This window comes from Cucumis sativus, chromosome 5, assembly GCF_000004075.3.
Source record: "Cucumis sativus cultivar 9930 chromosome 5, Cucumber_9930_V3, whole genome shotgun sequence".
Classification (NCBI taxonomy): domain Eukaryota; kingdom Viridiplantae; phylum Streptophyta; class Magnoliopsida; order Cucurbitales; family Cucurbitaceae; genus Cucumis; species Cucumis sativus.
In genome coordinates, this window is record NC_026659.2 from 19,694,994 (window position 1) to 19,706,487 (window position 11,494).

The 11,494-nt window shown below is 31.9% G+C and overlaps 1 protein-coding gene across 3 annotated transcripts; it reads left to right on the forward strand.

Annotated features, from left to right (window-relative positions):
* The first annotated feature begins 5,208 nt into the window (after positions 1–5,208).
* Positions 5,209–9,967, forward strand: LOC101219649 (partner of Y14 and mago). 3 transcript variants are annotated; one of them, XM_031885005.1, is made up of 5 exons: positions 5,209–5,322; positions 5,495–5,724; positions 6,898–7,017; positions 7,991–8,224; positions 9,500–9,967. In XM_031885005.1, exons 2-5 carry the CDS (start codon positions 5,521–5,523, stop codon positions 9,644–9,646), a joined length of 705 nt encoding a protein of 234 aa, XP_031740865.1. In that variant the 5' UTR covers positions 5,209–5,322; positions 5,495–5,520; the 3' UTR covers positions 9,647–9,967. The 3 variants fall into 3 exon arrangements, with proteins under 3 accessions (XP_031740865.1, XP_004143749.3, XP_031740866.1); XM_004143701.3 differs by having other exon boundaries at positions 5,230–5,345; XM_031885006.1 differs by lacking the exon at positions 5,209–5,322 and having other exon boundaries at positions 5,399–5,724.
* The last annotated feature ends 1,527 nt before the right edge of the window (positions 9,968–11,494 follow it).

Consider the following 11,494-nt stretch of genomic DNA (forward strand, 5'->3'; position numbering starts at 1 on the left):
TTCACTCCTCCCCAACTCCACCGCACTGTTCATCTCCATGGCCTTTCTCCTTCTCCTTCACATATTATGTCACACCCCAAACCGTACTGCAACCAAAACGTCAAAGTAGTGGGAATAGGATGCGAGTTAGTTACAACCTTGAAATTTTCTTATCGCATATCTTATTCTCAACTCCTTTTAAACTATTAACAACACTCAAAACACAACAGTGAACAATGTAACGCCAAACACAATAAATACAAATCAAAACGTATATTTTATTAATAACATGTGTTTCATACATTATTACAATACTTTGACCAAATAACCACTGCTTAACCATTTTCAAAACGCTTTGAATCACCTCGCCGCAAATTCTTCAACCTTCTTCTCTACTTGGCCTAAACAATCTTCTTCAACCTTCTTCAACCAGTTTCAAAATTATTGGAATTGCTTTCAGCGGGAAAAGGGAAAGTCGTCGTAGAAATAGCACAATCAAGCAATCCAGTTCAAGACACCGATGATCTCATTTATCCCCTAGGATTTATATCATGCCACATGAATGTTCCACAGACTCAAACCACTCAACACTATGTTGCTATGAATCCTCTTTTTGTTGTTTCACCTCTTGTCCCATATATAAAACAATTGGAAGCTCAAACTAAAATTCAAGACATGAGACAAAATGAGAACACTCCGGTTAAGCAAAAACTAGATGATTTGGAAGAAAGATTGCGAGCAATTGAAGGGACTGACGTTTATGGAAATATAGATGCAACACAGTTGTGCTTAATGTCAGGTTTAATCATTCCAACAAAGTTTAAGTTCCAGAATTTGACAAATATGATGGATGGTATTCAATGAGTCATCTTATAATGTATTGTAGAAAGATGGCAGTGCATATTGGTAATAATAAATTGTTGATCCATTGTTTTCAAGACAGTTTGACGAGTCCAACTACTCGATGGTACATTCAATTAGATAATGCACACATTCATGTTTGGAAGGATTTAGCTAATGCATTTCTAAAAGAATACAAACACAATATTGATATGGCTCCAGATCGTTTAGACCTGCAACAGATGGAGAAGAAGATTTCAGAAAGGTTTAAAGAATATGCTTAACGATGGAGAGATATGGCCGTAAAGGTTCAGCCACCTTTAACAGACAAAGAAATGACGTCTATGTTTATGAATACTTTGCGGGCTCCTTTCTATGATCAAATGATTGGTAATGCTACAACCAATTTTTCTGACATTATTGTTATGGGTGAAAGAATTGAATATGAGATAAAGCATGGGAGGTTAGCAGAGGCTTCAACTGAGTATGGGAGATTAAAGAAAGGAACAACATATAAGAAGAAAGAAGGCGACGTCCATACAATTGGTTTTCCTAATTCAGGAAACCACCAATCGATTTTTGGTCAAAGAAAACATGACCAAAATTTTCCTTCATATATAAGCAATGTTTCTCATATCCCTTATAACAACTATGTATCAACTCACTTTTTCTCTAGAGCCTCAAAACCTGTTAATTCAAACTCTTATCGATCATTTGTACAAGGTCAAGGTAGCAAGACCAAGTCAGATACATGGCGATTTGATCCAATTTTCATGACATATACAAAACTTTTACCTCAGCTAATTCAAAATTGACAGTTAGCTCATGTCCCAATAAATTCAATACAACCTCCTTATCCAAAATGGTATGATTCAAATGCTCGATGTGATTATTATGCTGGAGAAGTGGGACACTCAACTGAAAATTGTTTGGCTCTAAAAAGGAAGGTGCAATCTTTAATTAATGTTGGATGGTCAAGCTTTAAAAGCTGGTGAAAAGCTGGATGTCAACAACAATCTACTGCCTAATCATGAAAATTCAAAAGTGAACGTTGTAGATTATTTTGTTGAAAAGTCTAAAAATGAAGCTCATGAGATAGTGATGCCTATGGAAACACTTTTTGAAGCAAGATATGTTAGTTCGGAATATTTGAACCCCAGTAAGATACGAAGGGTACGATGAAAGCATACATTGTATATTCCATCAAGGAGTTGCAGACCATGTTATCCAATAATGTTGTAAATTTAGATATAAGTACAACAACTTATGGATTCAAAGATACTCACGGTATGCTAAAAAGGACAAGAGAAAAATGAGATGAGAGACAATAAAATATGTGCATTAATGGATGAAGTTGCAAAAAAGAAAAATTCCCTTTTACCAAGGCCTTTGACAGTCTTTTATCAAAAAAGTCGTTATGAGTCAACTTCTTGCAATCCTAAACAACTCACGATCCAAGTATCGAGTCCTTTCAAATTTAAGGATCTAAAAGCAGTGCCATGGCGGTATGATTGTCAAGTCATTACAGATCCTCCAGTTGATAATATTACAGGAATTAGTAGGATAACTCGAAGTGGAAGATGTAACCGACCAAATAATTTAACAACTCCTTGAGGTAGTTTGACATTGGGGCAAGGGAGAAAAAATGAGAAAATAAATGTGAATGAACATGACAAAAAGCAGGATGTATAGATGCCTATCATAAAAGTGTAGAATACAAGAAGCCTGTTACAGATGAGGATGCAAACAAATTCTTGAAAATAGTAAAACAAAGTGACTATAAGATTATAGAGCAAATGTATCATACTCCAGCTCAAAGTTCTTTATTATCTTTGTTTTTGAATTAAGAGCCTCATCGCAAAGTGCTATTAGATATTTTGAACAAGGTATATTTTGAATATGAAATTTCAGTGAAAAAGTTTAGCGAAATTATTGGAAACATTACGTCTTCAAATTTCATAGTCTTCACGGATGATGAAATTCCTCCCGAAGGTTTAGTCCATATAAAAACACTGCATATTCAGGTGAAGTGCAAAGACTACGTCATAGCAAGAGTTTTAATGGATAATGGTTCAACTCTTAATATAATGCCTTAATCTACACTATTGAAGCTTACAGTTTATATGTCATACATAAAATCAAGTACTATGGTTGTGAGAACTTTCAATGGGTCGCGTAGAGAAGTAATTGGTGACATTGAATTGTCAATCAAAATTGGCCTATGTACTTTAATATAGTATTTCAAGTAATGAAAATAACATCTACTTATAGTTTTTTGTTAGGACGCCATTGGATTCACTCTGCAAGAGTGGTACCATCCACGTTGCATCAAAAATTGAAATTTATTGTTCGGAGTAAGATGATTTGTTTGATGGGAGTGGAAGATTTCCTGATAACAAAATCAGTATCAACCTCATATGTCGAGGCAGCAGAGGAAGCATTAGAGTGTTCTTTTCGCTCTTTTGAAATTGATCATGCAACTATAATAAAAGCAGCTGCAAATGAAGTAATAAAGTTACACAAGCCTAAAGTGAAAGTTATGACCACTAGGGTGATGAGAGGTGGAGGATATTCTTTGAATCAAAGCTTAGAAGCACTTCTAAACACACCAAGCAACGATGAAAGATTTGGTTTGGGCTATATGTCATCCGTATATGATAAGATTAGGCTTCAAGAAGGAAAGAACAAAAAGCGTTCGACAAAGCAAGAGATGAGAGAGTTTGATTCAAGTCTAAAATTTATACGAGCATTATATGATACTTTCAAGAGTGCTAGTATAAGTTACTCATCACATGACTCTGATTCAAATGATTGTTTATAAACGAAGATGAAGAGTTTATCAATTGCAGTAGTAGCACAAGAAGCATCATTTGAAGGCGAAACAATTTATGCATGTCCACCTGATTTCGAGTTTAACAAATTGGGATATTGTAGAACTACCTACATTTTCAAGAGAATTTCAAGAGTAACGATTAAACTGTTGTCAAATTTCTTTAATTTTTGAGTGGCTCTCCACTATATTTTGTTTGCTTTACAATATGAATGTTTTTTTTTTTTGTTATTTAATGAAATTTTGGTATTTTCCTTTCATTTTTTTTCTAATTTTTTCTTCTCTCTACTTTCTTTCTTACATTTTGCAAATTAAACACAAAAGTCCAAACATTTTCATAGACAACATTCATAAGAATGAATATTTTAATAATTCTAGTTCTACCCTTGATACCTTAATATACACCATGGAATCTACCTTAATATACACCATGGAATCTAACTGAGAAAGGGACGATGAATATATCGGGGAATATCTTCAGAATTGTGAAGAATGGTAGAAGAAGATAAGGTTCTAGGTCCTCACCAAGAGCCAGTTTAAGTAATCAATTTGGGTTCTCAAGAGGAATCCAAAGAGGTAAAAATTGGTACATCAATGACCAGTGAAACTCGAAAAAAATGATCAATTTGTTACGTGGTACTCATATATTTTTGGTTGGAGTTATCATGATATGTAAATTCAATTTTAAAATAATTATCACGATTTGATGGGATGATAAACTTTAGAATCAAAGTGTGCGGTTTCAAATCAAAATTTAAATCCAATTTTTAAATAATTATTTTGGAATATAGATAAAGGATATCTGAAATCGATTTTAGAGATATCAACTAAATAGCACAATTTTAGGGAGTGAAAAACTTTTTAATAAAATAATAGGATACAGGTGAATCGTACAATTTTAGGAGGGGATTATAACATTTTAAATTTAATTTGTTATTACCTTAAATGCACGATTTTAGGGCATGATACCATTCTTAAATTCAAATTGAAAAAAAGAAGGTAAAGAGATAATTATTCCATACATTTGGCACAATAATTTTTTTATATTATTATTATTAACCGTATGTTGATATATAAATAATACAAAATGTTTAACTCATGTATTTTACCATTATTTTAGGCATATGATATAATATTTGAATTCAAAATATTATGAAATATAATGAATCTTATTAATTGAAATCATTTTTACCATTTTTTTAAGGAAAAATTGTTATTGAAGCCTAAGTCTTATTAATTAAAGGAATAAATGTTAATTAATTTGATTTAAATACTAAAATCTATTGTGAATTATATGCATATATTAGTGGATACCGAGAAAATCGTATATTCTTGAAAATATCATTACTTAAAATTTTCAACACTGATTGTACTTTGCAAATAGTATTTGTGAGTGTGTGATATCTCGTCTCACTTTTGCACCATACAAATAAACGATAAAAAAAATGTATTTTCTATATAGGGGTAAAAAAATTAAAAAAAAAATAGTAACCACCAATTTTACCAAAAATCTTATTAATTTTTAAATTTACTGTTTCTCCCTTTTTTATCATACTAAATCTCGTCATATTCACGGTTATTTCTACAGCGTATAAGAGCATAATCTTCTCGAAACACATGTTATCATACCAAAAAAAATGATCGCAATCATTTTCTTCCCCCAAATGGCCGAAGTTGTCTTTCTTTTGTAGTTTTTGTAATTAATTTTTTCTTCTTTTTGAGTCATTTGGCTTTGAATATAACTCTCTTTATTTTTTTTTCCATGGGACATAGCTTTCTCCAGTTTGGAGTAATTGACAAAATAAGGTGGAAATCTTTTTTGAATATGAAATTGAACTTTTGCAGTTCAGCAATTAATTGCCTTTTAGGCGATGGGGAGTTGTGATGGAGGAGGAGGAGGAGGAGGAGGAGATCTGCGGAAGCAAATGACAGAGCTGAGCAAAACCCTTAAAGAAGGAGAAAGGATTCTAGCACCAACTAGGCGACCCGATGGTACTCTTCGAAAACCCATTCGGATTAGGGCTGGCTATGTTCCACAAGAAGAAGTCGCCATTTACCAGTCCAAAGGGGCTCTGGTACACATTATCTTATTTCCATCTTTTCCTGCACTCTCTTCTTTTTCCTTTCTTTTGTATTGAGATTTAGTTTGTTTGCCCTTTGTGCTTTGCTCATGAAAATTCATACTACGAAAATGAAATCGTCCTTTGAGCTGCTGTTGTGTTATTTTTTACTTTTGTGTGTCGTGAAGGACGAAGCGAAGGGCAAAGCAGAGTGCAATACAGTCGCCAATGACATTAAGCAATCATTTCATTTGAGGGAACACACAAAAGTAAAATCAAATATGTATGTACGTGAATCGTGATGGAATAGTACTGTGAAAAACGAAAATTATGAGATAAATGGAAGTTAAAAGTCCTTTTACGAAAATATTACCTCACACATGGGTAGGAGGATTCTGAACCCATGATTTCTTAGAGAAAGTAGAGAGTGATTTAAAGTTTGAGCTATTGCTGATGCTGGTGTAACAATTGCCTTTTTAACAATTTAATCAAAGATATGAGCATTTTTATGCCATAAATTTCTTGTATCTTTAATGAAAAAAGGAGATTTAGAGATTGTACATGCCTCTTGTTGACTCAACTAACTTAAGTCTACAATCACATATCTTGAGCTGCCTATTGTTAATCAGGCACCCTCGATAGGAGGCCTTACAGGACTCATCGGAATCCTTGCATCATCCACAATTCGATATACAAATTGAAATGAGGCAAATCACCCTCATTGTTGTGCCTAGGTTGCTCTCATTGACATTTTGTTTTTTTGCTTAAATTTAATCTTGGAGTGTGATCCTTTGTGCAGTCTTTGGGGAAGAGAAACAATAGGACCTTTAGACAAGTTGAGAGGGACTCTAACAACATATGGCCCCTCAATATGCTCAATGTTTATCTTAGAATGCTGCGTCACCTCTTTTTTTAATAATTACTTGTTAGATTTCGTTCTTCTTGATTGGATCCCTTTCCCTTGTAGGGCTACTTGAGAAACCAAACCAACAGTTTTTGGGCCAATTTTTTTTCTCCGGTAAAATGAAGATGATTGGCTGATACAATTCTAAACAAAAGAGATTTTAACATATGTTCTGGAAAATTGATGATTCGAGTGAAAGACATCAAATTCATTCTATTATTTTTCTGCTAGAAGTTGAATTCCTATACTAGTGTATCCTGAAGTACTTTTTCTTTGTGTTACAGTGGAAAAAGGAGATGGCATCCCACGACGAACCTCCTGGCTATGATCCTCCGACAACAGATGTAAAAACCAAGACCAAGTCAGCTAAGCGAAATGAGAGAAAGAAAGAGAAGCGACTGCAGGTTTGTCTTCCCCTTTGCTGGGATGGACATTTTATGTTTTTGATGACAGTTTATATATTGTGGGGATTTCTTTTGAAGAGCTTAATGGGAGTTAATTTTTTGTTTCTTTTCCCTGGGTGATATGGTCAACTGAATCTTTGAATCTCAGGTGTGTGTCATTAAATAGTCAGATGGTGAAACTCATTCAAATGACATATGGCTGTGATGATTAGGCTCAAGTAAACTGTGGCAACTTCTGTGAATAGAGTTTTCAGAAATTGAGTCGAGTTTTCGCATATAGTCTAAAGGTTCTAGAGTTTAATTTTAGACCTACAATGTAACTTGTGATAGTTTTCATATAGGATTCTTTAAGTTGTCCCATGAACAATTTTGTTGGGAGGACCACAAATTGAAGATTGCCATTAATGTCCATATGCGATAAAATGTAATATAAGAAACTAATTTTTTTTTTTTTTTATCTCTTATCTAGTTTCAACCATGGTTGTGACTTTTATTCTCCCATTATCCCTTGGCGAATAAGATCACCCGTAATCAAATCAGCATGCTTTTCTATCTGAATAGTTGGTGTAGCCTAAGTGACTAAAGGAGAGTGCTTTCCAATAAGTCTATCTCAAATCTTTATTATGAATCAAAATTGTAACGAATATATGGGAGCAATCGGTGAACAAAGGAAAGTATTAAAAATGATGAAAAGATACTAATGGGATTAATCAAGGGTAATATTTAATCAACCACTAGTCCTACTACATCAATAATTGGAAAGATATTTTATCTGCATCTTTGGATTTTACCATATACAACTTAACCTTGTTATTTTTTGAAAGGCATCTTATAATATAATAACTCACGCGTTGAGTTTATATTTTTATATTTGTGCTGGCTCTAACTTGACCATGATTTAGAGTTTAAGGATAGCTGTTTATTTATTTTCTAACAAAAAGCTGTTCTTTTCTTCACTTTCCTTTTTCTACAGGCAGCTCATGAAAAGGACAAAGTCTTGGAACAAGTGGTTGTTGAAGAGATCACTGAACCAAAGGAAGCATACGTAGCTAATAGGTTGGAACCCATTCAGTCATTAAGTTCCCAGATGAATGAACTTGCTGTTTCTACCAATCTGAAAGTTGAAAGCCCTTCTTCTGAGCCAATTGATGATCCACAGTTGCCTTCCAGTGACCTTGACAAGAGAATTAGAGCAACTAAAAAGAAGGTGAGAACAAATTTTCCATGGTAAACTCTTGCTAATCATATTTGCTTCAAAGTTTCGTGGAAATTTGTCAATCCATTGCATGCAAATATATGTTTTATAATATTTGAATTATGTTCAAAGTTTAAATGTCTTGATTTCCTTAAAAAAGTGTCGTGTATATTAGGTTTAATAGAATGCATCCAGTCAACAGTTTTCTATGAATCATATCACAATACTGATTTCAGAGCTAATATCATACTCTTTGAACAACTTTTTGCGTAGATGTACCTGATCTAGTTAGTTATTTTATGATATTTAAGTTTCTCAAGGGGACATGACTTGATAAAGGGCTAAGAGGTCATGAGTTCAATCTATAGTGGCCATCTCCCTAGGATTTGATATATTATGAGTTTCATTGATACCTAAATATTGTAAGGTCTTGTGAGTTTCCTTCTACACGTTTCTTAGTGATTTCTCTCATAACAATTGAAGAGATGGAAACACAAGTCCATGACGAATGATTAGGTTTCCAAAATCCAACATTGAGAAATCTTGAAATTCTTTCTCATCCCTTCCTAGTTTGTATCAGTATTAGTTCTAGTATTACAAAGAATAGTACAGGAGGAATATATTATATAACTGCCAGATTAGTTACGGCCCCAGACTAGAGTTGGGGTTTGGGATAACTTTTCAGACAGTTATTGTAGATGAGTCTGGTGGTTGTTTGTTGTTTGTAGAGATGTAGAAGTTCAGCTTTTTTATATGGAACAAAAGCTCTGATTTCTTTAAAAGAAAGTGCTCCCTCTAAAGGCACATTATGTTATAATTGACTAAGTTACTTTTATTGATGTAATAAAGAACCATGAAAAATCTGAGTTCAAAATCTTAAGGATGTCTGCATTCCAACATTTTCACTTAGCTTAATGGATATTCCTCCTAGTCCCAGCATAGTTAGGAAGAAATCTAGTTGTAAGATTCAAAAGCCTATAATGTTCATTGTAGTTGATGCAAGTACAACTTGTTTAAAAAATTCATCTGGTCTTGCAATATTAGTACTCAGTGCCAAAGCTTATAAACTTTTGTTTGATAGATAAAAAATATCAATAGCAATCTAAGCTACCATCTTCTTACTCGACTGATTATGTAAACTTCTTTTAATGAATTATGGGTAGCTTTGTTGAGAGCTGGAGACTTGAGTTGTTTTCTTAACATCTGCAAGTTTGTTTAGTCCATCTAACGCATCACAACATCTTTTTGATAATTTTCGTTGCATCGTTCTCTTGTTTGGATTTGCAGATTCGAATGGCAGAAGCTCAGTTGCAAAAAACACCACTTCAAGATATGAAGCCAGAGCAGGCGAACAAGTTATCGAAACTAGAAACTTGGCGCTCCGAACTAATGCTTCTAGAAGAACAAAGGGTAAACCTAAATTCTTCATCATGAATGAGAATGGCTGCATGCAGCATTATTGTTCACTTTTATTTATCCTTTATGATGAGAGAAAAAGGCACCAGGATTGCTGCAACCAAAAGGATTTCGACTTGCACCTTCAAAAGTCTAATCATCTGTAAAACTCTACTCGTGTGTAAGCATTTTATTCAAACGCTTTTTAGCAACCGCATGAACTGTAGATAGTTTTAGAGACATTGATTTTCTTTTGCCTCTGACATGATTTATTTATGTGATTTCCAATCATAACGATGAACCAATACTTTGGCTTATCAAATTTAGAAAAATATTAATGAATTTTATTTTATTATTTTATTTCTCTTTCTTTTTTTTGTTTTGAAGAACAAATTAATTTTACATTTGAAGAACTATGGCCATTTTGCAATTTGAAATTTGAGTTTCCATTGTTCTTATAGATGTTAAACAAAAATAAAAACTAATTTTCCTTTTAATATCATTGTTGGTTAGAACTAGAAGACTTTCATCAGTGTGTGTAGTGTGTAAACATGAAAGTATTTCGAAACTCTTCTTTATATGCAGCTTTGTCAATTAATAAGTAAAGTTGGAAACAATCCCTTGCATTGCATTGGTGGGATTGGAAAATAGCTCAATATTTAGTTACACAAAGATCACCTCAAAATTGCAAGAAAGATTTAGACCAAACACCTAAATCTACCCAAAATTTTCACAAATGTACTCAATTATGATTTATTTTCTCGATTAGATTTTCTTAAATTTGTAAGACAATTATAACCCTATAATAATTATTAATTATATATAATTTTTAAATTTAAATCAAAATAATTTTCTTATTTATATTAGACTAAATTAATTTATAATTAATTATTAATTATATATAATTTTTAATTTAAATTAAAATAATTTCCTTATTTATATTATACTAAATTAATTAGGTAAATATAACTTTTTTTTCTTGCCTGGTAAATAATGTATAAATTTAATAATGAAATTAATTAGAAATATTTTATTAATTCAATATAAAATCATTTTTTTTCAACGGGGAAAAAATTAATGATTAAACATAACATTATACCATTTTTCATCAACCAGAAAGATTTTAAGTAAAAAAGTGTGACGTTGGCGAGTTTTTTTATAAATAAATTTATGTCGTTTCTTCCATCAATTTCGTTGTTATCAATATCGTTCTTCATTTTGGTTCTTCAGTTTTGTTCAAAATTTCGTTTTATTGACAACTTTTGATTAGTTGACTTCCTCAATTACTTTCGTGTTTTTCAAATTACTATCAATTACTTTCGTTTTCATTTTCTTCAAATTTCGTACTTTACTTAGATGATCCTTACACATATATACCACATCATATATACAATATGACATATATAATTATGTACAGTAAGAAATTCGAATTTTTTCTTATTTTCATCGAACAGAATTTGTGTTTAAATTATATGTTTATATAATAAATATTACTAAAACACACATACATAGTTATCCTTTATAAATGTATTTGATTTTTTTTATGAATGTATTTTAATAATTGGTAATATATAAGGGTTATAGTATGTGATTTAGTATATATACCTCATGTTATATACACTAATATTTTATACATTCCTACATATTGTGTGTTAAATTATATGTTTACAGGTTTAAAAAAGTTTCCAAAACATCTCATTCCTTTTTATTATTTTAAATATTGTATTAAACTAATATATCTATAATTAATAAACTTTTATTTAACTTGACTTTGCATTGGGATATGAGTCTTAATCATAGTATATTTATGTTTTTTCAATAATTATATTTTAGAATGTGTCATTTATACTAGTGGGGCATTTAAGTCCTATTTTAAAATGTGTCATT

Bases quoted from the DNA above. Each gene is read 5' to 3' on its own strand.
- LOC101219649 (XM_031885005.1), top strand. From the start codon at position 5,521: ATGGGGAGTTGTGATGGAGGAGGAGGAGGAGGAGGAGGAGATCTGCGG. The intron at 5,725-6,897 runs GTACACATTATC...TTTGTGTTACAG, and splicing joins ACCAGTCCAAAGGGGCTCTG to TGGAAAAAGGAGATGGCATC. The intron at 7,018-7,990 runs GTTTGTCTTCCC...CTTTTTCTACAG, and splicing joins AGAAAGAGAAGCGACTGCAG to GCAGCTCATGAAAAGGACAA.